Genomic DNA, 25,894 nt, shown 5'->3' on the forward strand with positions numbered 1-25,894 from the left:
ATCTTTATGGTGGAATTAGATGAATTGCCTTTGCCTCTTGCTTGCAACACAGGATAGAGGTCCGGCCTCTGATTCTGTAGTCAGTGGCTAAGTTCAAACCTGGCCATGCCGCTCCTAGCTGGATGACCTTGGGCAAATCACGTGACCTCCTGAGCCTCAGCTTCCTTGTCTGTGTGATGGAATGACCCTGATACCTGTTCCACAAGACCTTTGTGAGGATTAAATAATTGCCATGTGTCCAGGTTGCATGCCAGAGCTTGGGAGGTGTTCGCTGTTACTCTTCTCAGCTGCACTGCACTCACCTGATTCTCCTGAAGTCTGGCTTACTGGAGCCACAGTCGCAAGGACAGCTCTAGCTCCTCTGGCTCCTGGTGGCCAGTGTATCTCTCGGTCACCTGGTGCCTTCTCAGGACAGCAGGACTCACTCAGAGATGGTGGGTGGCTGTGGATTTCTCTTGCCCGGCGCTGCTCATGACTGATAATGATAGCCTTTCTCATTCTTTTCAACACATGCTGTTGAGCCCTTGCCATGGGCCAGGCTCTGGGGAAAGAGTGGGAACCAAGACAGACCTAGGCCCTGGCTCCAGGGAGCTAGCAGCCTGGCCAGAAGGCAGACATCCAACAGATAATGACACTGAATAAAGCTACAAATAATAAAAGAGGGGGTGGTGAGCACCGGAAGAGGAGGACACAGGGAAGGGTGCAACCTGGGTGGGTCATGGGTCTGGAGGGTGTGAGTTGCCCCAAAAAGTGCAGTTGAGATGAGACGGGGACAGTTGAAGCGCAGATGGCAGGTGTAGGGCTGTGGTGTTTCTGGGACAAGGAGCAGGTTGAGTTTGAGGCACCATCAGCAGGGCAGTATGAGGAGTGTGGAAAGGGAGCGATGTCGCCATGCTGCAGGGCGGGGTGGGGGGCGCAGGGAGACGCTGTCAACTGTGGATGGGAGTGTGGATTTTGTGGCTGGGCCATTGGGAGCCATTGAAGAATGTTGAGCAGGGGAGTGGGGATAGGGAGCTTGCCATCTTGGAACGTGGCTCTGGAGGCTGGGTGGAGGACGCATATCTGTGGGGAGAGGAGGAGGAAGGGAGATTGGTGCTTGCCGGGCAGGAGAAGGTGGTGGCTTGTTGCTGGTGAGGGATGGTGGGCTTCTGGCCGTGACCTGCGCTGGCCTGGAGGATACCAGGAGCAGCAGTGCCTCAGTCCTTGCCCTCCACCTGCTCCCACTCTGTTCCCAACTCCGAACCTCCAAACGTGCGGGTGGAGTTTGACAGTGAACCTCCTTGCATCTGGATATGGCCAGCCAGAAACAGGGAGGCTTCCTTTGGCCCCCAGAGGCGCCGAGTTCCTGCACCAGCTCCATTTGCCTGTCACCAGAGGGGCGATGTTTCCAGGAACCTTCTGAGATGCGGACGTCATGCCTCTCCTGTAACCAACGTGTGTCTCTTCTTTTTCTTTTTTTGCTGCAGCCAACTGGGTACATGGAAAACTCAGTCTCCTACAGTGCGATTGAAGACGTTCAGCTGCTGTCCTGGGAGAATGCCCCGAAGTACTGTTTACAGCTCACGATTCCTGGGGGAACTGTCTTACTGCAGGTAGGATAAATAAACATGAACAAGCGGTTTCTTCTCTCTCACCCCCCTGCACTCACCCTCCCCTCGTTTCCCTTGGAGGGAGCCAGCCAACTCTCAAGAGGAAAGGTTGTTTAACTTTGGGTGATTTTATTCTCCAAGTATAAGAAAACTATAAACTGGATCTGACTGGAGAAAAGGAAGGGGGATTGTGCCTGGCCCGAGCGCCTACTGCTCGCCTGCTGCAGGAACTTTTCAGGCGACTCGTTTAGTTCCCTTAAGAAACCTGATAAGTATGTTTTATGATCTCCATTTTACACATGAGGAAACTGAGGCATACAGGTGTGTTGTTAGGCCCAAGAAGGCTGTGAAAAGCAGATGAGCAATAGATGCTACCTTTTTGCTTTACTTCGAGTGAGGGGGTTTCTGACATCTTGCTGTTGATCTAAGTCTTTTGAGACTGATAGAAGTATAAGCTGTCTTTTTGGGGAAAAAAGTACATTCTGTATGTCAGGACTTTTGGTTGGAAATGTCACAAACATGATTCTAACTAGTGAGACAAAAAGAGAGTTTAATGCTGTTAACTATTAAAATAATTGGAAAGTCGTAGAGAGGACTTCAGGCGTTGCTGGATCCAGGGTTAATATTCAGGGTCTCTCTCTCCATCTCCTGGCTGCGCTTCTGTGTGTTGGCTTCATTGGCAGAATCTCACCATGTGGTAGGAAACATGAGCTGCTGGGAGCCCAAAGCCACATTCTTAGAGCTTGTGAGCCTTAAGAGTGAGTGACCTTTTTCTTTCCAGTAGCTTTTAGAAAATCTCATGGAAGATCCTGACTGGCTCTGCTGTGTTCCCACCCAGCCCCCAGGAGTGTCCTCCCCTGGATTACTCTCCCACCCTTGACCTCAGGCAAGGCCCGGGTACTCTGATTGGAAGCCCCGCTAGGCCCACACACAGGCGGTGAGTGGGTCCACTGCAAATGGAGAAGTGACTGACAACCCCAGCCCCGGTCACACATGCATAAGATGTGTTCTGTCATGTCAGGGAGCCAGCCCAATTCCTAGAAGGAACCCTGAGTCCAACACCCCTCATCCAGAGAAAATTTACCCTCTTATCAGTGCAAAGAAGTCTGCCCTGATTTTTCTTTGGGGATCGTTTTATTTCTGACCTGTTTCTCCAGGGAAACTTTATCTTAGCACAAAGAGATGCTCTCTAAAAACCTATTTCAGATTTAGTGGCCACTGGATGGTGTAACAGCATTGGGCTAAGAGTCACCCAGTTTGGCCTCCGAGGAATACTGAGCTGTTGGAAAAGTCCCGTCCCTTACTGTCATCTCTCAGAGGGCTCTGGAAACCACGGCCGCCCCAGTCTGCTTTGTTCTTAGAGAATCTCTCCCACTGTGCCCTCTATGCTTGCTCCCTGTGCACTCACCCTGTCCCTCTTCCCCATAGCAAAGCCTTCCTCTCTCTGTGCTTTCTTTCTCTCCTCTCGTCTTTATGATAGACGTCAGTCTCACCTTCCTGCCAGACGCTTCTCCTGCCAGCCCCCCGCCTCTTCACTCGCTCCTTTTTTTTTTTTTTTAATTCTTTTCTTTTATTTATTTGTTTGAGACGGAGTCTTGGTCTGTCGCCCAGGTTGGAGTGCAGTGGCGTGATCTTGGCTCACTGCAACCTCCGCCTCCCAGGGTTCAAGTGATTCTCCTGCCTCAGCCTCCCAGGAAGCTGGGACTACAGGTGGGTGCCACCATGCCCAGCTAATTTTTGTACTTTTAGTAGAGATGGGGTTTCACCGTGTTGGTTAAGCTGGTCTCGAACTCTTGACCTCGTGATCCACCCAACTCGTGGGCAGCAGTGCTGGGATTACAGGTGTCAGTCACCACCCCCGGCTCGCTCCTTCTTCTTGCCCTTCCAATGCCTGCAGCACAAAGTCCCTGAAGGAGGTGGTTAGTGTCAGCCCCCTCAGGGTGGGAGATGGGGTGGGCAATCACACAGGGTTCCGTGGCCAACGGAGAGATAGGATTGCCAGAGAATGTCCCACCCCAGTGATTTTTCTGCTGTCACAGAGCTTTGAGGTAGCATCTCCCCTGTGCTAGGGGGAGGCCCCATGGGTGAAGAACCTCTCAGCCCTTGGGGAGACAGGGCCATAAACAATGATTACTGAAATAATGGCTAAGACAGAGGTAGCCCCAGAGGACTGGGAGCCCAGAGGAAGGAGAGACTCATTTGTCTTGTGAGGGGGGCCAAAGCAGGCTCCCTAGACAGGTGGCATTAGAACTGGGTGTAGAGGGATGAGTAGGAGTGTGCCAGGGTGGTGGGGCAGGGGGCACACACTTTGGGCAGAGGGGATGTGTGTACAGAGCGTGAATATGGGGGACCTCCTTGCAGCTGGAGGGGACGGGGCGGCGGAGGTCAGGACTGGGGATGCGTCTGGACCTCTTGGGCGATGGCCAGGTCACCTAGGCCTTGCCAGCGAGTGATGAAGCCTCGGACTGTTCCACAGGCAATAGGTAGCCACTGAAAGCTCTGAAGGGGTAGAGGGACATTAGCGGAATCAGTGTGGTGACAGGGCAGAGGGACCTAGATTTGTGCATGACAGAGAGAGGCAGGGGGAGCCGCTTAAAACAGTCCAGTCGGAGGAGAGTAGACTCTGAGACCCCACCTTCCTGCTCCACCAGCAAAGGGGACTCATTCCTTCTAGGGCTGGGGGGCAGCCCTGGCCCCCAAGGGAGGCCAGAGCATCACTCGTTGCAGGGACGGAGGGGCAGTGAGGCTGAAAGGCAGAGAGGCAGCGCCTGGAATGTCCCTTTAACTCGGCCGTGGCCACTGGCCCAGCTGTGATGACTCGCCTGGCTGCTGCGTCCGGCAGGGCTTCGGGGCAGAGCTGCCCCTGCGGTGCTGAGGAGCCAAGTGGGCGGGGGACCTCCAGCTGCTCCAGCGTCTCACTCGCTCGCTGCCCCTGCTCCCGTGGACAGCACAGTCAGAGGCAGGAGCAGGAGAAGAGAGGGCAGAGGAAAAGGAGGAGGAGGAGGCAGGCTGCAGCTCCTCAGATCCAGAGCCGGACTCCCACCCCTTCACCCCGGGGAACCCAGGTGGGTGGAGCCCCCTGCCCCTGGCGGCTGTGGTTCTCTCTCTGACTGCCATTTCCGTCAGGGCAGGTGGACCTGGATCAGCTTCTCCCTTGCTTTCTTCTCGTTCTCACCCCCTTGCTCTGCCCACCGTGATGCATGGGTGGTCTGTGGCTGGCTAATTCTGTTGACAGGGCTAGTAAGTCCGTGTGGTTCTAGGGAATGTAGGGTGGGGTGTGCTTGGCCCCCGGGGCGGTGCTCAGGGCTTTTTCAGTCCTGGTTGTATTCACGTGCCCTTTGTGACAGGTGGCAGGACCCTCTGTTTTGAGAGCCTTTTCTTTGTCCTGATTCATGTACAACACACTGTATTAGAACCTAGAGCCGTGGTGTCACTGAGAACAACCCCTGTGGCCCTGGGGACAGCTCTTCCCTGCTCCAGGGTGGGAGGGGGGACCAGGAAGCAGCCGGGTGCCCTCATGGGCCACAGTCTGTCCGAACAGCATCACCTGAGTGCTCCTAGTCAACCGAGGAGTAAAGATGCTTTCAACACAGCTGCCACCAGCCACGCATGGCGGCTCACATTTGGATTTAATTGACATAATCAGATTAATCACAAGACTCCTCAGCCCTCAGCGGCACCTCCAGTGCCCACAGGCCACACATGGCTAGAGGCTGCTGCACTGGACTGGGCAGATAAAGAACATTTCCATTGTCACCCGAAGTTCTGTGGAGCCGTGCTAGCCTCCAGGCTTTTCATTTTGACCTCATGCTGTAGGCACGTGAGGAGAAAATTGCCTGGGGTCACAGGGTGCCCTTTGATCTTGGGTCTTCAACCTGCTGCATTACAGCTCCGAGGTCTCTCTACCTAAGGGTGATGTTAGGGCCCAAAGAGGGCCAGTGTCCCTTCCCTACCCCAGGCTGGCTGATCTCTCTCCGTCTCTGGCCAGTTCCCCCCATCCAAGCGTGTCTGTTTTCCTCCGTCTCTCTGATGCCTTTTCTCCATCTCTCTCTCCCCTCCCTGCCCCTTCCGTCCCTGCTGTCTCTTCAGTTCTTGCCGTGGCTCATTCTTCTGGACTTCTCTTACACATCCTTCCTCCGGGGCTCTCTCCATCAACAAGTCTGTCCCCCAATCCTCCTACGTGTCTCCCCCTTCTCTCTTTTCCTCCTCCTCCTTTCTGTCTGTCTTCTAAGGACCTCCTTGTAAAACTCTTGCTTTGATAGAATTTGAATCAGTACCGCTTGCAGACCTCGGGAAGCTGACCTGGTCCTTCATGGAAGGCGGAGAGGACGTTCGGCCCCATGTCCCTCATCCCCAGCTCTGAGACAGAGCAATCCGCCAGCAGGATTGAGTTGCCAGACAGAGGCGCCCAGCCTTCCCGCATGGGTCCCGTTGGTGTGTTTTGGATACTTTGTGTTTTTCAGCCTGAGCTCCCCAATGCCATTTTATTAGAATCCCTGGTTGCAGAAAGGACCTGTTTATCCTGTTTCCTGCCTTAGTGCCCTTTCTGCTAGCGTTTTCTTGTGGGGAGGCCAACCATGTAAGTATGCAGACAGCGTCACAAAAATGTCGTGGGGGTGCTCCTCACTGGCCCCTGGTTTGGGGTAGTGGGCACTAGAGAGCAACTTGGTGCAGGTCATCTTCGGGGGGATTCTGCCTCTAAATTGACTTTCTGCTCGTCAGCAAAAATCAGAGAGAGCCACTGCTCCACAAACAAGGCTTCAGGCAAGATAAGAGCAGGGAGACCCTCCTCCCGGAAGCGTCTGCTTCTTTCGGGGATGGGTTCCGGGACTCAGCGGGGCAACTGTTTACCCCAAACAGGGCAGGGACAGGGTGGGTTCCTTTCTTACTGGAAGGTAGAGAGCAGGACCTTTCCGGTCTGGAAAGCACCAGAAAGGTCTCTCTCTCCAGCTTCCAGTAAGAAAGGAAGCTGCTTTTCCCTAAGAAATTGGGCGGGGAGGGGGAGCTTGGAAGAGGTTGCTCACAATGCACCCTTGGCTGTTCTTCTCACCTCTCGAGACAATACAACAATGAGAAAGAACTTGGCAAGTTTGGGAGAGGAAATTGGGCAGCATTTGCCTGGAACCAAGCCCTTTCAGCATTCCAAAGATTTAACACCAGAAGAAGGCGGAACCAAACCAGCTGCCTGTGGCTTCCAGGGGACGTGGGGTCGGGCTGGGGGACCCCTCCCATGTTTGAATGGATTCTCCTCTGAGCGACCCTCGGTTCCAGCCGTGCCTTGTGTTCCTGCTGGGCTGGGTTGTCTTGGCTCAGCCGCCAGCAGGACAGTATGGGGACTCTGCTTAGAAGCATGCCCTTTTCACCAGGCTGGAATGCAGCCTGGTCAGCCTTCCCTTTGCTTGTAAGCCGCTTAGAGATGCCTGTGCTGGGATTCAAGACATTGCCCAGCAGCCCCTGTCCTTCTTCAAAAGCAGACAAGCCGAAGGAACGAGCAGTTTGCAGCCCAGCCTCGTCCCAACCTCTGTGGCTCCGTTGGCCTCCACCTGCTCTCCTAGAGCCAGGTTCTGCCCTTCCCCTTAGTTTCAAGGTGACATCTCCTGTGTGCCAGGTCCTTCCTCTTGGTGCTCCATCAGCAAGGCAGCTGCCTTGGAGAAATAACGCTCACAGGTGTTCCAACCCAAGTGCCGGGATCCCAGAGGAGCTCAGATGCATCGCTTCATGTTCGGGGCTGGATTGTAGGGAGAGAAGACTGTGGGGTCAGACAGACCTGAGTTCCTGCCCAGCTCTCCTGGGCACTTGCTCTGGAACCTTAGGCTCTAACTAGCCCTGAAATCCTAGGTTTTACCGCATTCTACCTGTGGAACCCTAGATAGCAGGAAGAACCTCTCTGGGCCTCATTTTCTTTATCTGTGAACTGCACCTGAATACTTGTCTACTTGGATATTGTAAGGCTCATAGAAATTACATGTAAAATACTTAGTGCTGTGCCTGGTACGTAGTAAGTGTTCAAGAAAACACTGCCATAATCATTTTTAGAGTCTTAGTCAAATACAGTTTGGAGAAGAGAGGGAATCAGAGCTTAAGAGTTCTTTGAAGGTCTGTTGCGAGTAGACTTTCTTTGCTGTGCAGAATGGGTATACGGATGCCCCGTTCATCCACCCATCTATCCCCCAATCCATGCATCAGGTTGTTATCTATCTTACCTGTGTTTCCTCCATCCATGTCTCCATCCATCCAATTCATTCATTGGTTCAACACTTCTGCCAGTCTTTCACTTAACAAACCTTTCTCCGGGTTTCATGGATGCGATGGTTCGTAAGTTAGTCGTGGTTCCTGACCCCGCATATCCCATAGCCTGCAGAAGAAGGACAACTAGACAGACCAGGACAGTGTGGTGCATCAGGCAAGGCATTAGGGCCTGTTCGGTGGGGGAGGTGAAGGCGCCATCAAGACAGTCATTCTGGAAAAGTGGCATTTTGGGTGGGACCTGAAGGGTAGGTAGGAGTCCAGGAGACAGCGGAGCGAAGGGGGTGACAGCAGAATGTTCCCGGTGGGAGTACACGCTGTGTGACAGCCAGTCTGAGAGCAGGGCAGGCTGCTACAGTGACGAGTGGCCATGAATTCTAGGTGGCTAGAAATGACAAGGGGTTGTTTCTCACTTGTGCCGTGTGTCCACCGTGGGTCAGTGGGGGAAGGGAGCGTGCCAGGTGCTGCATGGACTCTCAAGGGCTTCCACTCGTGGGCCCTGATGTCAGCATGACATCAGTTCTTTCCATTGTTGAAAGCAAGTCCCATGGCCCGTGAGCTTGCCGTGGGCCCAGAGGGAAGAGAGCTGGAAAAGACACAGATGACGACCCCAGCAAGTCTTGGGGGTGTGTGGTGTGTGCTTGGTTTCCCCAGTGGAAAAATGGCAGCAGGGGAAACGTTGCGTTAGAGCGGAGTCCTTAACCCACGGTCCATGGTGTATTCCCAAACTGCCCGCACAGTTCTGCGTGTGGGATAGGTGGTGTGTGTGTGTATGTCTGTATGGTTTTTGTGTGTGTCTTTGTGGGGTATGTGTGTCTGTACATCTGTGCATGTGTGTATGTACACGTGTGTCTCTGTGTGTATCTGTGTATGTGTCTGTGTGGTGAATATGTCTGTGGTGAGTGGTATGTGTGCATGTGTGTGCTTGGTGTGTATGTGGTATGTGTGAATGTATGATGTGTATTCATGTGTGTGCATGTATGTGTGATATGTGCATGTATGCTATGTTCATATATGGTGTTTATAATGTGTGTGTTTCTCTGCATGGTTCATGCATGTGTGTATTTGGTGTGTATGTATGATATGTGTGACTGTGGTGTGTGTAGTGTATGTGTCTATATGTGATGTGTGTCTCTGTGTATATGGTATACATGCATGTGTATCTGTGTCTCTGTGAGGTGTGTGTCTGTGTGTGTGGTATGTCTTTGTGTGTATGGTGTGTATGGTGAGTATGTGTATGATATGTGTCTGTGTGATATGTGTGCGTGTGTGTGGTGTATGTCTGTGGTATGTGTGCATGTGTAACTGTATGATGTGTGTGGTGTGTGTGTGTGTGTGTGTCTCTATGTGGTATATGTGTCTTTGGGTGTATGATGTGTGTGTCTGGTGTGTGTGTGTGTAGTGTATGTGTCTTTATGTGTATGGTGTATGTATGTGTGCATAAAAGTTGACATTACATGGGTGTGAGTCCACAGCTTGTTTTAGGTTCTCAAAGGAGTCCGTCCATAAACCCCCTCAAAGACTGAGAACCCCTGGACCAGGTGATCTTTAAACTCCCTTTGGCCTCTGATGGAAAGATGCTCATTGTTACAGTGGACAAACAGGGCTGAAGCCTCTGCCTTCTTCCAAAGTGCAGCCAGCCTGGACGGGGGTGAAAAGGGGACCGTGGCCAGCTTTCCTTCTCGTCGCGCTGGGCAGAAGGAGCCAGGCGCAGTGTGTGGGAGATCTTGGCCGTTTCTGCCTCCCTGGAAGGAGGCGCAGGAGAGTTCCGCATTGAGACTGTCCTCAGCCCAGCATCTCCGTGCCTTGCCTAATGTGTCATTAATTCATTCAGCTGTTCTTGTTTAACACCAGGCTCACTGGAGCAGTCACAGTTCATCCTACGTGGATCCTGCCTCCTCTCCTAGTCCTGTGGGTGGGACATAAACACTCAGTCCGCTTCAGGGTGTGGCCCCAGAAGCTGCAGGAGAGCGGAAGAGGGATGGGGTCGTGGTCGAGGCGTGGGGAGGGCAGGAACATGCGCCAGGGTGGGCAGAGGCAACCCACGGCCTGCTCTGAGCCTCGGCTTCCTAATCTGTAAGATGGGCGTGCGTTGAGGAGAGGAGGTATGTGTGAGCATCTCTCGTGGTGCCTGGTACCGAGTAAGCACCCGTATTCTGTGGTTGGTAGCGACATGCATCGTCGCACCTAGTTCGCCAGCCTGTGTCCCATACCTGTTCAGCTGGAATCTGCAAACTACTCATGACCCCAAACCTGTCTTCTTCCTGGAATGCCACACCGACCTCCAGGAGTTGAGGTGATCCCACAGAGGAACGTAAGTGTCCAGAAAGCCAAGTGTGGCTGGGGAAGGGGGTCACACCCTCCCCCAGGAGGAATGGTTTGGAAACCCGGATGGTTCTGTCTGGAAGGATGAGACTGAGAAGATACTGATGTGTAGCAGTGTCTGTGGTCTGGCTCTGAAGAAATTCCTCCACCCCTTTAGATACTGAGTGCTGCTGTGAGAGACAGGCCACTGGGGCTGGAGTGGTCTCAGAGGGCGTGGCCATACCTCAGTGGGAGGTCTCAGGGGGTGTGGCCATACCAGATGGCCATCCCTGCCGACAGCCCAGCAGTGGGCTGGACCCAGTCTGGCAGGGCCAGAGCCACCTGGATGTGAGCTAGGGGCAGAGGAGATGCCGGGAGCACCAATGATGTGACCAGGAGAAGCCACAGTTGTAGAAATGCTGGTTCCTTCTATAAAAACGTCTATGGGCAAACATATCAGAACATCCACTTTGAGAAGCAAGAAAAGGCCAAGGGTCAGGAGGCCCTGCAGGTCCCTCAGGGCTCCTGTGTTCCAGCAGCCAAATGGGATCTGGGTATCCTAAGCAGGAAAGGAATGTACTGGAAGGACAGTGGCAGCCTGGAGAATGGCCTGGAGCTGGGGTTGGGGTGTGCAGGAAGTAGCGTCTTCACCACCAGTGAAGGGAGATGCAGGACCCAGCTCCTCCCGGGTGAATTCTTCCCACACCATCTCTACAGAACTTGCTCAAGATCCAGAGTCCTGGGCAAAAACCTTTGGCTGACCAGGCCAGAGGACCGGCTCACATGCTGCTGAGGAGGGCCAGAAGGCCCCTAAGACTCACGAGCCAGGGAGGCCCCGGATGGGAAGCGCTGGGCTCACCATCGTGGAGGATGGGTCTGTGTTGGGTTTGGCCAGAGACTGGGGAAGGGAGTCTCCTCTGCTCACTCTGTACCACCTGTGACGGCTGGATCACTTTCCTGTTTCTTCCTGTTTCTGTGTTCCTTTATTCCAGTAACCAACCCTGGCCCAGCCAGGCACTGCTCCTCTGGCTGTGGATTCAGAAATAAGACCCTGCCCTCAAGGAACTCCTGGTCCTCACTCCTTTGTTCCTTCATTCAGAAAACACCTGTTGGTCCCCTGGTACTCCAGGCCCTGGGATACAGTGGTGGCAGAGCATGCGTGGTTCCCTTCCCTCTTAGGGTCAGACATATATGCAGGCTAGCTTGGTGGGGCCGGTGGACCCAGAAGAGGGAGAGATGTGGGTGTCTTCCACCTCCTTCCTTTTGTCTTTGCTTGGCTGTTCTGTCCAGCCAGTGGCAGCTTATAGGCACTGCCTGGGTCCACTGTGGACCCTTAGAGCTGACAGAACAACTCACATCAGTATTAAAGCAACCTGGTTGTACCTCCTGCATTTGTTTCCTATTGCTGCTGTGACTGATTACCCCTGACTTCATGGTGAAAAGAACACAGATTTAGTCTCTTACGGTTCTGGAGGTCCGAAGTCCAACACAAGTCCCATGGGGCTAAAACCAAGGTGTCAGGACCACTTTCCTTCTGGAGGCTCTTGGGAAGAGCATTCATTTCCAGCTTCTAAAGGCTGCCCATATTCCTTGGCTCATGGCCACATCACTCCGACTTCTGCTTTCGCCTGACTCTGATCCTCCTGCCTCCCTCTTGTGAGGACCCTTGTGATTTCATTGGGCCACCTAGATCATCCAGGATAATCTCCCTGTCTCGAGACCTGGAGCTTGGTCACATCCAGAATCCCTTTGCCACGTAGGTTAACTTAATCACAAAGGATTTAAGATGGGACCAGGGGGCCTTATCTTCCTTACCACCTCCCCTCTCTGCCCCGCTTGGTGTGTGGAGAAGCACAGGAATGGAAATGGAGCAGGCACATGCTGCAGCCAGGTCATCCGGCTTGCACCTGCCCACCAGCGCCGATCGTGCACATCTCATCCCAGCTCTGGCCCAGGGGCATCCCCTTGGAGGTGTGGAATCAGCCAAGGTGGATTGTTCACAACACGGGAATCAGCACCCACCACGATCAGGGCTGTTTGTTCCGGAGAGCCTGATGTTAAGCATTTATCAGCACAGCCCCGGCGATGGCTGCTGACACTGCTGGCCCCTGTTTGTGGAGTGTTAGCACGCGCCAGGCACTGTGCTGAGGAAGCACTTTTTTCATGCATTAACTCATTGTCTGAGATCTTCGCACGGCTCTCCCTGAGCGGGGATATATTTTGTCTTCCTAATGAACAAGAATTTTCACAAGACCAATGGAGCTTGGGTAGTGCTGATGGGAGTGAGCCCAGCAACAGTCTCTCCCGGGGGCTGCTTCTCCTCTTTGGCCTCTGCAGCCCCGGGCAGGGGGCACAGGGTTTGGTCATCAAGCAACTTGCTCCAGGTCACACCGCTAGACACAGCAGAGCCGAGACTTGAACCTGCTCCAATAAGAGGCTCAGCCCTTGCAGGAGCTCCTGTGTCACACGGAGGGCTTGCCTCCTGCCTGCCTGGCACTTGGGCAGACTCAGGCGCCTCCAGGTGGCTGATGTGGATTCATCCAGTCCAGGGTTCAAAACCCTGAGTCTCTGAGCTCGCCCACAAGGGCCTGATTCCTCACCACACTTGCTACTGGAATGGATCAATGGATCATTAATCCAAGGCCAGAGATTGCACCAGATCCTGACCTGGGAAAGCGGCTGATGTTTCATAGATGACTTGGGGAGCAGGAGGTGGTCGTCTCTAGCGTGACCCGGATCCCCTCAAAAAGAGGGTGAACCAAAGGGGTACACGCTTGAGTGTGTGTGTCTGTGTACATCGAGGCAGAAGGTGGACATTCGTGCTTAGAGAGAGGCTCCAGCCTTTGTCAGTGCTCCTGAACCATCAGAGGCAGGGTCAGGTGAAGAAAGGGCTGTGGGTTCTGGTGGGGAATGCACGCTGTGTTTCAGTGCGGGGTGGAGATTGCCAATGGGGAACTCAGGATTCCCCAGTGTTGTGGTTTACAGCAGGAGTCAGACCACCTGGGTTCAATTCCTGGCCCCACACCACGTGTCTGTGAACACTCGGGAAAGTTTTAACTTCCAAAGTCTCAATTTCCTTATTTGTACCATGTTGACAGTACCAACACGGGGCTGTCTTGTAAGGACTGAACGAGCCAGTCCATACATAGGGTTTAGAGCTATGTCTGGCACCCATGAAACACCATAGCATTGCTGTTCTGTTAGCAGATTGAGAAAGGAGGTGAGAGCGGCAGTGATATTCATGAGGGCTGCGAGGGCTAGGAGGGCTGCCTTGGGCTGCACTGTATTTGAGAGAACTTGGTGGCAGTGATAATGATATTAAGAATAACAATGGCTGCATTGGTGTGTGACCACCTGCCATGTGCCAAGCACGGTTCTAGATCCTCTACAAGAATAATTTCTAACTCTCACAACATCCCTGCAAAATCAGGGTTCTTGTCCCCGTTTTACAGATGGGAAAATTGAGGCTGAGTTGTCAAAGACTCAGAACTAGTGTGGGATAGATCAGAGAAGGTTTTGCTCCCCACTCTCCCCTGTGATGTTTAGCGTAGGTCTGCTGGATGCTATCTACACTGACCTGCCATTGGCAGGAGAAGGTCATGGTTAAATGCAGACTTGGAAGCCAGGGTGCCCTGGGTTTGAATGCGCTTCATCGTGAGATCTCAGGGTCTCGCTTTTCCCCTCTGTGAAACGGGCGTAGTGATACGGGTGCCACCTCGTAGGGCTGCTGTCAGGACCAAGGAGGAACTCTGTGGATAACAAAAGCCGGTATCATAGAACAGTCCTCATACACAGGAGGTCTCCGGTCAGTGCCCCTCGCCATCCTCACTCCTAGGCCTCCGACCAGTCCCTCCCAGCCCCTCCCATGCCCCTGAGTCAGGCCGTGTGTGTACAGTTAAAGCTGTCCAGTCAGCAGTGCCGGAAGTCACTCATATCCAGCAACGGAAGCGCATGGTGCTAGTGATGTCTTGTTTTCAGAAAGACCTCCCCAGCTAGCCCTTCTGTTTTGGTTTTGCCCACAAACGGGCTCAATTTAGCATATCCTTCAGAAGGCTTGTTAGGGTCACAGGGTAGACGCTGCACAGAACGGGCTGGGGGACTCGCATGCTGACCTTGAAATGCCCTGACCTTGGAATGCTGATGACCGGACCTTGTGTTCTGTTCTTGTCGTTACAGGCTGCCAACAGCTACCTGCGAGACCAGTGGTTCCATTCTCTGCAGTGGAAGGTAAGTCCTGACCTGGTTGCTTGTTTAAAGTGACTCAGGCAGCGGCGTGATGACTTAAAAGTCAGTCTGTCACCCAGCGGCATGAAAGCGGGAACTCGTGCCTTCCAGATGGCTCAGCTGAGGAACTTTGTGCCCCTGTCCAGGAGCCCCTGGCCCTTCCTCCTCTGCTGTTGAGTTCCTCTTCCCTGCACTGCTGAAATGGCACTCTCGCCTTGGTGTTCTCAAACCCTATAGCTGTTTTCCTGCTTCAAAAGGATCATAGAACTTCTTGCGCTCAGAGTGAGGGCGACCCTTCCTGGCTTGACTTCAGGGGCTCAAGATGCTTGGTTGAAAGTAACGTCCAAAGGCCGCGCCAAGTGTGAACTTAGCGGATTAAAAACCTGAGCTGTGTTTCTGTAGTCGTCACTGCTTTTCAGTTGTTGGGTTCTCTGGCCTCATTTTCTGAGTCTAGCTCTACATAGGGTGTTTCAGAGCTTTCTGACATGTAAAGCGAACTTCACCTTCTTGAAGACCCAGGGACAGATCTCCTGAGAAGGGTCCCCCAGCCACCCGAGGAGTCTTGAGTTCTGCTCCATGGCTCATGTGATGGAAACCCTGACGTCAGGACCAGGGCGTGAAGCACATACAGTCAGCTTCTCATTCCGGCCCTGCCTCCCTGTCTGTCCTCTTCTTCTGATCTTCCGGTTTAGAACAAGCTTTGACAGGCCCCTGGCCCCAGGCGCCAGCAGGGTATGGCTGGAATGACTGGTGTGTCATGAGCTGTCATCCTTACAGTAAGCTGGGGAGCCACAGAGGATGAACGGCTGCCCCCATGCAGAGCTGGGTGACGTGTGACATGTTGGAAGGACTGAGGGAACACTCAGGGCTCCTCTCATGGCTCCAGAGGGACTCCCGCCACGGCAAGTGTTGGGGATGGAAAGACAACCCCAGAAAATTACTTTCCTGGTCCCAGAGAGGGTTACTTCCCTCCTTTTCTCTGTCAGCTACAAGTCCTCTTGCTTTGTGCTATGGGGCCAAGTCTCGGAAGCTGACCTGGGTCTCCAAGTTGGGGCTGCAAAGGGAAAGACAACTAGTGTTTACTGAGCAACTACTGTGTGCCAGGACTAGCCTGTATTGAGCTCCTACTGTGTGCCAGGACTAGCGTGTATTGAGCTCCTACTGTGTGCCAGGACTGGCGTGTATTGAGCTCCTACTGTGTGCCAGGACTGGCGTGTATTGAGCTCCTACGGTGTGCCAGGACTGGCGTGTATTGAGCTCCTACTGTGTGCCAGGAGCTCTGCTAGGGTCATCATGTCCATTTCACCCTCACCACAACCCCATCAGGTTGATGATTATCGTTGTTGTCGTTTTCCACATGGGAAAGGAGGGGCTCAGACTGGAGTCCAAGCTCCCATTGTTAGGAAGGGGCTGAGGCAGGGCTCAGCTCAACCTTTCCAGTACCTGTAGGTTTCTGAATGTAGTAGAGTGGGAAGGCACAGGTGTCAGTCAGCCAAGCAGGTAAGGTGGCACACACCCGCTTGCGGGATCAGCAGGTGCTGCCGAGAGCTCCGTTTCCACTGGGAGAACATCTGTGATGCCTGGTTCTCTATGTGCCCAGGGACAAGTGTGTCTCAGGACAGGCAGGGCATTCGTCAGCACCTTCTGGGGCCCTTCTGGGAGTCAGATGCCAGAGCAGTTGAGAGGGAGGACTGAGCAGTGGTGGTCGTGGGGATGCCACCTCTTCCCTTCCCTGTGGGGTTTTATTTGTGGGTCCTCAGTAAGTGACAGCCTTGCATTTTCTCATAGCTCAGGACAGGACAGAATGTACTTGGAGACACACTGCCTACCTGACATGTTGGGGAAAAAATTAAAAATGCCTTCTTTAAAAGGAGGTCAAGGTCAGTATCACTGAAGGCCGTCAGGTGTGGTATTCACAAGGCTCTGATGTCTGCCTTTCCCTGGTCCACATTTCCAGCAGTGACTTACGGGGGCACCTGGAAGGCAGCACTTGTGAAATCTGTGAGTATTGCACAGTTGCAAGGGCGACCGAGACGATGGGCAGAGAAATGGACTTCAGGAAGCTTTAGCTAGAGAGATGATTTAAAAGCTCGGGCTTGAAACATTCAAATTTCAAGGACTGGCCAGATGTTGATTATACCTGTAATCCTAACACTTTGGGAGGCCAAGGCAGGCAGGTCACCTAACTCAGGAGTTCAAGACCAGCCTGGGCAACATGGCGAAACCCCATCTCTGCCAAAAATACAGAAAATTAGCCCGGCGTAGTGGCGCGCCCTTGTGGTCCCAGCTACTTGGGAGGCTGAGGTGGGAGGATCACTTGAGCCCAGGAGATGGAGGTTGTAGTGAGCTGAGATTGCTCTACTGCACTCCAACCTGAGTGACAGGGTTAAACCCCATGCCCTACCCCAAAAAAGTTAAGGATTGCACGTGGGATTCAAACGATTGAGTGAGTCCAGAGCTGGTATCCCTGGGTTTCTAGCCATTCTCATGAAGACTCAGATGTTTATATTCAATTACGGTGGCATTCAGTTTATTTATGGTTGCTAAATTTAGTCAGTCAGTTAAAAAAAATTTCAGAAACCTAAATCAGGATGTCAAGGAGCTGGCAAATGCCTGGCTGCATGCTGGCCCCTTGCCAGGTGATCAATGGTGCTTTTTGTTATCAGGGTGTAAGCATCGGCTGTGTCTACAGCACACTTAAGGTGCTGACAAGTTTTTCCCCTTTGACAATTGCCCCCTAACAATTTAGGTATGCTGCCACCAGGTGGCAGTGATATCTCAGTGTTGCCAACTTGATTTCAATTCCTGTGGCTCTCTGCACCCAGTTTTGGTGAGGAGGTATGCTCTCCTTCCTCTTAAAATGGCCAAGAAACGTAAGGTGTTTTGGAGGTACCACTGGCTAGCGAAATGAGCTGGGAAACCTGAATTTGGATCCTGGTTCTGTGGACAGATTCCAGAACGTGTTCACCTAATCCAGATGCAGTTACTGAGTACCTAGGGGATGCCAGGTCTGGGTACGTGCTTTCTGGTTCATTGCCGTAAAGCAAGTACGAGAACCACGGCTCAGAGAGAGCAAGTGATTTGCCCGTCGTTGCCCAGCAGATTTCAATCCCGATCTGTGGGCCGTCCTTCCCCCTCCTATATCAAACCGTGCCTGTCTCTCAGATTCGGACTCCGCAGCCCTCCCAGGACCTGACCCCTCTGCTTCTGCTGATACAGCCACTTTCTCCCTCCATATTTACAACCACCTGTTTGAGGTTTTTCTTTTTCTTTCTCTTCCTTGTTTCTTTTCTCTAACTGAAAAAAAAAATCAGTGGAACATCAAAATTGAGGACCTTTAGAAAATCCACAACCTCAGCTTGAATTTTTTTAATTTTCTAAATGTTTTTGGCATTTCGTCCCCTACACCAATATCTGTTTGCCTCCTGTAGCTGCAGCGCATATGCGGAATTGGAATACGTTCTTCTGTGTGTAAAGAATGCTACCTCCTAAGTACTATGTTCCCATTGCGTAGTTTCCATCAAGCTGTGCTGGTATCTCTAGGGCATTCCCAGCAGGGCCATCATCACCCCTAACGGGGCCAAAATTGGTTCTTTGCGACTTAAACAAATCTTAATGATAACAGTAGTCTGTGGCCCTCCAAAGCTTGACCCCATTCAATGAAATCTCATTCTTGAGTATTTCTTTCAAAGGGAGGACAGATGGGGAGACATGTCTAAAAGGGCTCCTTACGGGGACAGTCATGAAGACACAGCTGACCTCAGATTGTTGTGTGGAGGAAAGCAGAGCGCAGGTAACATATCCAAGCCATCATCTTGTTCGCCCTCCTCCCTCCGGGTAACAGCGTTGTTTGCGTGGCCTTGTTGACACCCCGTTGTGGCTCCCATGTCGAAGGAGTTTGCTCAGCACTGGACGCTGCATTTCATGAATTGCTTCTCCTCCCTGAATAGGATCTGTTCTTTTTTTTTTTTTGATGGAGTTTCACTCTTGTTGCCCAGGCTAGAGTGCAATAGCACAATCCAGCCTCTGCCTCCCGAGTTCAAGCGATTCTCCTGCCTCAGCCTCCGGAGCAGCTGGGATTACAGGCATGTGCCATCATGCCCAACTAATTTTTGTATTTTTAGTAGAGATGGTGTTTCACCATGTTGGCCAGGCTGGTCTCGAACTACCAACCTCGAATGAGCCGCCTGCCTCGCCCTCCCAAAGTGCTGGGATTACAGGTGTGAGCCAGTGTTCCCAGCCAGGCTGGACATTTGCAGATTTGCAGATAGGGAAATCTGAGTGTAGAGCATATAAGTCACTTTCACAAGGTGTCAAGGCCACCAAGAAAGTGAGCAGGGTTAGACCCCAGACATCCCTGCCTCTTTCTCCCAGCAGCTCTGCTCTTCCCGCCTCCTGTCCTCCGCCATTTGGTCTGGGAGATCAGAGGAGGCCTGGAGCCGGCAGGAGGAGGGCTAGGATCTCCCCACTCCGCCTCCCAGCGTTTGCTAGAGGAGAGCCTGCAGTCCGCAGGCCTCTGGGGAGCCCAGCCCTGTTTGGTTTGGGTGGTTCAGCCCTGAGGCCAATTCCCAGGGGTGTGGAAGCATTAAACAGTTACTCTGGGTTAATGAGGCCTCATTTCTGACTCAGATGCGCCGCCTGGCTCCTGCCTTGGCCCTCGGAGGCCAGGTCCTGTGGCGACAGGCCTGTCTGCACACAAGGGGACAGGCCTCTGTGTGCGAGGCCGTGAAGGCCCAGTTTGTGGGACGAGGCCAAGGCTGTGTTCAGGCTGTGAAGGGACCGTGTGTGTTTACAAGGCAATGAGAAAGAACATTGGCCTGTTTCTGCGTCCAGGGTTTCCAGGTGAGACCCAGGTATGCACAGCTGTGAGGGACAGGCCTGTCCATGTGAACAGGCCCAGGTGACAGGTCCAGACTCCCGGACTGTGAGGAGGAGCCCGGGAAGCCAGGATGCACCTGCTGTGGGGGCCAGAGCGCCTGGGGCCCCTCCAGCCTTCTCGCCTCCTAAGAGGGTTCCTCATGCCGAAGCACAGAATTCTCAGAAACCAAGATGGTCCCCCCACCGCCCCGGGGGAAGTGAGGCCACTCACAGCAGCCCCAGGGGCCAAGCCCCCGAGCTGGGGAGCTGGGGACCAAGGAGCCGACTGGGTCACAAGAAGCTGGCCTGTGTTCCTGTCCCCGGGTGGGCACGGCCAGAGGAATGCGCTTGGCTCTGGGAGAGCCCCAGCCCAGGTTTGCATCCCTTCTGGCCGCCTGCCCCACCCATGCGGCCTTCTCGCTGAGCAGGTTTCCCAGGCCTCCAGGGGAGCCACAGCTCCGCGGTCACCCCATCTGGGTGCAGGCCTCTGTCTCTCCTCTGTGGAGAAGGGTGGAAAAGAATGTTGTGGGGTGTGTGCGTGTGAGAGTATGTGAGTGTGTGTGTGTGCGTGTGAGAGAATGTGTGTCTGAATGTGTCTAAGAGTGAATGTGGGAGTAAGAGTGACTGTGTGAGTGTGAGAGTGTGTGTTGTGTGGGGTGACTGTTTTATGACTGTGTGTGTAGCCTGTAGGTTGAGTGTGTGTGTGGTGGGGTGACTTGTGTGTTTGTGGTGTGTGTGTGTGGCTTGTGAGGTGCCTTTTTTATGAGTGTGTGTGTGTGTGGTGTGACTTATGGGTGTGAGGTGTGTAGGGTGACTTTTATGAGTGTGTGTGTGTATGGTATGTGGGGTGACTTTTATGAGTGTATGTGTGGTGTGTAGGGTGACTATTTGAGTGTGTGTGTGTATGGTGTGTGGGGTGACTATGAGTGTGTGGTGTGTGGGGTGACTTATGAGTATGTGTGTGGTGTGACTTATGGGTGTGAGGTGTGTAGGGTGACTGTTTTATGAGTGTGTGTGTGTGTGTGGTATGTGGGGTGACTTATGAGTGTGTGGTGTATGGGGTGACTGTGAGTGTGTGGTGTGTAGGGTGACTGTTTTATGAGTGTGTGTGTGTGAGTGTGTGTGTGTGGTGTGGGGTGACTTTTATAAGTATGTGGCATGTGGGGTGACTATGAGCATGTGTATGTGGCATGTGAGGGGGGTCATTTTTATAAGTGTGTGTGTGGTGTGAGATGATGGTAGTGGGTGTGGGTGTGGAGAGTGTGTGTGTGTGTGATGTATGGATGACTTTTATGAGTATGTGTTTGGGGTGACTGTGTGTGTGCAGTGTGTGGGGGTGATTGAGAGTATGTGTGGCGTGTGGGGTGACTATTTTATGAGAGAGAGAGAGAGTGTGTGTGTGTGTGTGTGTGTGGTGTGGGGTGGGGTGACTATTTTATGGGTGTGTGGTGTGAGGTGACTGTTTTATGAATATGTGGCATGTGGGGTGACTATGAGTATGTGTATGTGGCATGTGAGGGGGGTCATTTTTATAAGTGTGTGTGTACTGTGAAGAGATGATGGTAGTGGGTGTGGGTGTGGAGAGTGTGTGTGTGTGTGTGTGTGTGTTTATTCCAGCCTCAGTTTTCTCCTCTGTGGAATGGGCACGCTCATAGCGACTCATCACTGGGCCATGTGAGGATCGAAGCTCTGTTGTTTGTGCAGCAGCAGAAGGGATCCTGCAGGAGCCCTCGCATGAGAGCATCTCTTGCACCATCATCAGTGTGTCTCCGAGCGAGTCCGAGGTGGTGGGAGTGGCTGGCTCAACCCCTCTCCCTGGCAGCCCCTCCCAGCCCCTGCAGGTGGTCCCAGCTGACTCATAGCCTGTGAGCGCTGGGGTGGGTGGGAAGTGTGCCCTCAGGACCGTCTCTGCCTGGCCTTGGTCACAGAGCGTCCCCTGTGCCCGGCACTGTGTGCCCTTGTGCAGCCTTGAGCCCAGAAGTGGTTCTGCATTGTCCACGTCCCTCCCCTGTCTCATAGCGGAGGGGACCGAGAGTCTGAGGGGATAAAGTTTGGGGATAAAGCATGATGCCAAAGCCAGCTGCCTCCCAGCGAGGGTCACGGTCTTGCTTCCACCTCCTGAGTGGCTGCGGCACCTTGGCAATGAGTCTGTTCCATGTTCTGTGTTTGGAACCAGCACTGGGGAACCGCCACTCTGAGTCCCCAGCATAGAGGCAAAGTGCCTGGGTCTCAGAGAGGTGAAGCCCACGTGACCAGAAGCTGAGGGCAGGGCATGGGTCCTCTCCTCCCCACCCGCTGCTCTCTCAGGAGGGCAGGATCCCTCACCCTCATCCCCATGCCTGGGAAAGGCCCAGGGGACCAGGTCAGAATGACATAGGGTCCTTGAGCTGATGCCTCCCATGGCCCCTCACTGAGGGCCATGCTAGAGAGGGGATCCCTAGGAAAGGGGAGAGCCTGAGTCTTCAGACAAGGCCTCCAGTGGGGGCTGTCACCCCTGGCTCTGACCTTCCTCCCCTGGGTCGCCTCCTGATCATGGGAGCCTCCGTGGGAAAGAGCCATTCCTAGTGTCCCAGAGCTGCAGCCTCAGGCCCTCTCTTCTCCAGACTGCAAATCCCTTCCCAAGCTCACATTCCTGAGTCTTCATCCAGCCCAAGCTGAGCCCCTAGTTGCATCCCCAGGCCTCAGCATAAGGCTGCAGCTGGTCCTCGAGCCATGATGGGCACTTATTCCTGTGCCAATCATGTGCCAGTGCCTCACTTGCTCACCTCTGCGAATCTTCACAGCCCTGACTGAGGAGGTGCCTGTTCTTCCTGTCTCCCATTTTACAGATGTGGAAACTGAGGCTGAGGTTAAGTCACTTGCTCAAGGTCACACAGCTATTAAATGGCTTAGCTGGGATTTGAACCCAAGTCTAAGTGAGTCCAGAACCTGGGACTTTAGCCGTTGGGAGTGTGGCTCCCAACTGCACGTGCATGCCCGTGAGCATGGAGCAGACACACCCCAGACACTTCCCACACTGCATGTGCACTTGTGAGCGGCGCCCTGGCTCCTGCCTGTTCTCCTGGCATATCTGGGTAGAGACTGGGTATTTCTGTTGCCTGAAGCCTTCAGGAGAGCTTTCCATTTTCCCCGAAGTCTCCCATCACCATTAGGATTATGTGAATTGGCTGGACAAGGTGGCTCATGCCTGTAATCCCAGCACGTTGGGAGGCAGAGGCAGGCAGATCACTTGAGGTGATGAGTTTGAGACCAGCCTGGCCAACATGGCGAAACCCTGTCTCTATTAATAATACAAGAATTAGCTAGCTTGGTGATGTGCGCCTGTAGTTCCAGCTACTCAGGAGGCTGAAGCATGAGAATTGCTTGGACCTGGGAGGCAGAGGTTGCAGTGAGCCAAGATGGCACTGTTGCACTCCAGCCTGGGTGACAGAGTGAAACTGTGCCTCAAAAAAAAAAAACCAAAACAAGATTATGTGAATTGACCTCTGACTGGGCAGGCCCCTGTTTCTCACGCAGAAGGGCTGATCGCCTCATCCGGTCTTGGACGTCATCGGCATAGCTGTTGTCAGACCACCTCTCCCAGGCCCGACGTCAAACTCAGGACTGACTGCTTCCTCATCTTCCCCAGGCATGTTGGCCGCTGGGTCCCCTGACTCTAAACTCAAGGCTTGGAAGCCCAGATCTGGCCTTGCACCTGACTCCCTCACTCCATACCGGCACTGTCCTAGGTGGCTCCTCGCTGGGCCTGTCCCCTCCAGCCCAGCTCATCCCTGGTCTTGAGGGAGGACGTTTCCTTTGAACCCACCCTACCTCCACGTTGCCCATCTAACCCCATCTTAGCCACCTTCCTCTCTGTCTCCTTTTCTACCGTTTTACAATCACATCAAGGTCAACGCCCCCCTCTCCTGCCAGTTCTGACCTTGCAGTTCCCCTCCCAGGCTTTGTCCATCTTCAGCCATTTTGGCAGCTGTGCCCGGGCACACGGACAGTCCTGTGAGCCTCGCCAAGGCATGGCAGCTCAGACATCCCGGTGCGGTGCCACAGCTCCCGAGGGAGGCTTCCTGATGGCTCCATAATTGTCTGTGAAGAGGCCAGGTGCCGTTTACCAGAGGGCTCCGCTGCGGTGGCCGTTTGGGTGGTTCCCAGCTTCCCTCAATTACAGATAATGCAGCCGTGACCATCTGTATCTCAGCTGTCACTTTTTTTGAACTACTTTTTTAGGGCAGATTTCTAGAAGTGGTTACTGGGCCAGAGAGGAGGGCTATTTTTTGGTTGCACTCACCACGTATTATCTATTTGCTCCCAAAGTAATACTTTCTGCAACGCTTCAGGGCCAGACTGCCCAGGTTCCAACCCTGATCCAGCGCCTACTGGCTGTGTGACCCTGGACTGGTCACTTTTCCTCTCTGGGCCTCTTGAGTAAAATGAGACCAAGCTCACTGGGTTCTTGTGAGGATTGAATGGGTTCATAGCTCTTGGGTATTTAGAATAGCACCCGCCACGTGCTACCCACTCAGAACATTCATTCTTCCTCTCTGTTGAACAAGTGCACAGAGGCAAACAGGCTCGTGGTGCCGGAGGGTGCTAGGAGACAGGGCTGCAGGAGACGGAGGCACGTGTGTGGCATGCGGGACACAGACTTGGGAGCCCAGGGCAGGCATCGCTCGTCAGCCACCGCATGCTTTGCCCTGAGGCAGAGCTCTTCTCAACACAGCCCCTGTCAGGCCACCCAGTTGACAGAGGCAGTGAAAGCGTCCCCCCGTCCTGCATGAGTGACTGCGCAGGCCTTCGGCACAAGTGCTGCTGGAGGCCGAGTCAGTGCCATCAGCTCTGGCTGTGCCTCCATGGGGCTTTCTCATGGAAACCTCTGTGGAGCTTCCAGGAGGCACCGTGGGTCCATTCTCCAAGGGTCCTGCCCTCTGAGAAGGAAGGCACAACAGAGGAGGGGGCAAGGATGGCCGGGAGTCAGCCTCGGTCCTCTTCCAGGCCTGGCCACCTGCCTGCTTCATCCAGGTTAAAAAGGCAGGAATTCCATCCAGATTAATTTCTGGCACTCAGTCAGAGACGGCTTTGTGACCTTTTAAGAGGGGATCAAAGGGATTCAGTGGAGAACTGTGAAAGAAGGGGCTTTTCCCGGAGGCAGGGGGCCCAGCCCACTCCAAGACTGCCGCAGGGACCCACAGCGGGAAGTGCAGCTGGTGACCAAGCAAAGGCCCTCAAGGCCCCTACGGAGGAGAGTCCAGCCCGGCAGCCTCTGTGCACATGTTCAATCCAAGTAGGGGAACCTTTTGGGGCCAGGCTGCCGTTCCCCCGCGAGGGTCACAGTCTCCAGCATCTCCCAGCCACAGCCCAAGCCCCACAGTGGGTCATCAGGGACCCCATAACTAGTAAGGGCAGCTTCAGGGATGGAAACTAACAAGTGGCAGAGGGCCAGGAGCCTTGGGAAGGAGAGTGTGTGCTCTCGCAGGCTTTCATTACAGCAGGGAAGAGAAAACAATTATTAGGCACCTGCTAGGTCAGGAGCTGTGCTGGGGGCTTTTCTGTTATCTTGTGAAATCTTCTCAAGATTTGATTAGGCCTGTCTTAAAGGAGGAGCTAAGAAAGCAGAGGGCCATGTCCAGGGTCACACAGCTAGAGACAGGCAGGGCTGGGAATTGAACCCAGGGAGCAGGAGGAGGATGGGCCTTTCATTTTCCATTTTCCCCAGCTAGAGCTGCTTTGGAAGAGACACAGATCATTTTTGAAATGAACTTTTCATTGAAGGATAAAATACATCTAGAAAAGTGTACAAATCAGGCCAGGCACAGTGGCTCACGCCTATAAACCTAGCACTTTGGGAGGCTGAGACAGGCGGATTGTCTGAGCTCGGGAGTTCGAGACCAGCCTGGGCAATACAGTGAAACCCCATCTCTACTAAAATAGAAAAAATTAGGCGGGCGTGGTGGTATGTGCCTCTAGTCCCAGCTACTCTGGAGGCTGAGGCAGGAGAATCGCTTGGACCTGGAAGAGGGAGGTTGCAGTGAGCCAAGACCGCACCACTGCCCTCCAGCCTGGGCAACAGAGCAAGACTGTCTCAAAAAAAAAAAGTGTACAAGTCAAAAAGAGTTACCATTCATCTCAGCCCCTCCTCCCCACCACGCGCAGCCACTGCTATCCTGACTTCCAGCAGCATAGATTAGCTTTGCATCAACTTGAACTTTATCTGGATGGACTCAGACACTCTGAACTCTTTTGTGACTGGCTTTCTATAATTTATCCGTGTTGTGTGTAAAAATAATTTATCCGTCCACTTTGCTGGGTGGTGTTCTGTTGTATGATTTGATTCTACTAACTTGTTCCTTCTATGGGTAGGTCTTTCCAGTTTGGGGCTGTTACGGATGGAACCATTGTAAACACTCCAGTGTACATCTTCTGGTGAACGGTGTCCACGGTCCTGCTGAGTGCATGCTTGGGGGCTGAACTGTCGTTCTTGTCATTTGTTGACGCTGCCCTGCAGTTTTGCAAAGTGATTGCACCATTGTATACTTACAGCAGCAGTGCACAAGAGCCCTAAGACACGGAGCATTTAAAAACTGGCATGTATTAGCTGGGCGCATGGCTCATGCCTGTAATCCCAGCCATTTGGGAAGCTGAGGCGGGCAGATCACCTGAGGTTGGGTGTTTGAGACCAGCCT

At 53.4% G+C, this 25,894-nt stretch overlaps 1 protein-coding gene across 2 annotated transcripts in view; it reads left to right on the top strand.

Annotated features, from left to right (window-relative positions):
• Positions 1-25,894, top strand: part of CMIP (c-Maf inducing protein) — a 259,594-nt gene that overhangs the window by 153,853 nt on the left and 79,847 nt on the right. The window contains exons 2-3 of one of the 2 annotated variants that reach the window (XM_064383341.1): positions 1,467-1,592; positions 14,316-14,366. In XM_064383341.1, the coding sequence (XP_064239411.1) occupies positions 1,467-1,592; positions 14,316-14,366 (177 nt within the window). Of the gene's footprint in view, positions 1-1,466; positions 1,593-4,560; positions 4,655-14,315; positions 14,367-25,894 lie in introns of those variants that run through there. The other variant, XM_064383344.1, reaches the window with a different exon arrangement.

Source organism: Aotus nancymaae, unplaced genomic scaffold, assembly GCF_030222135.1.
Source record: "Aotus nancymaae isolate 86718 unplaced genomic scaffold, 86718_ANA_hifiasm-v0.15.2.pri h1tg000030l, whole genome shotgun sequence".
NCBI classification, from domain to species: domain Eukaryota; kingdom Metazoa; phylum Chordata; class Mammalia; order Primates; family Aotidae; genus Aotus; species Aotus nancymaae.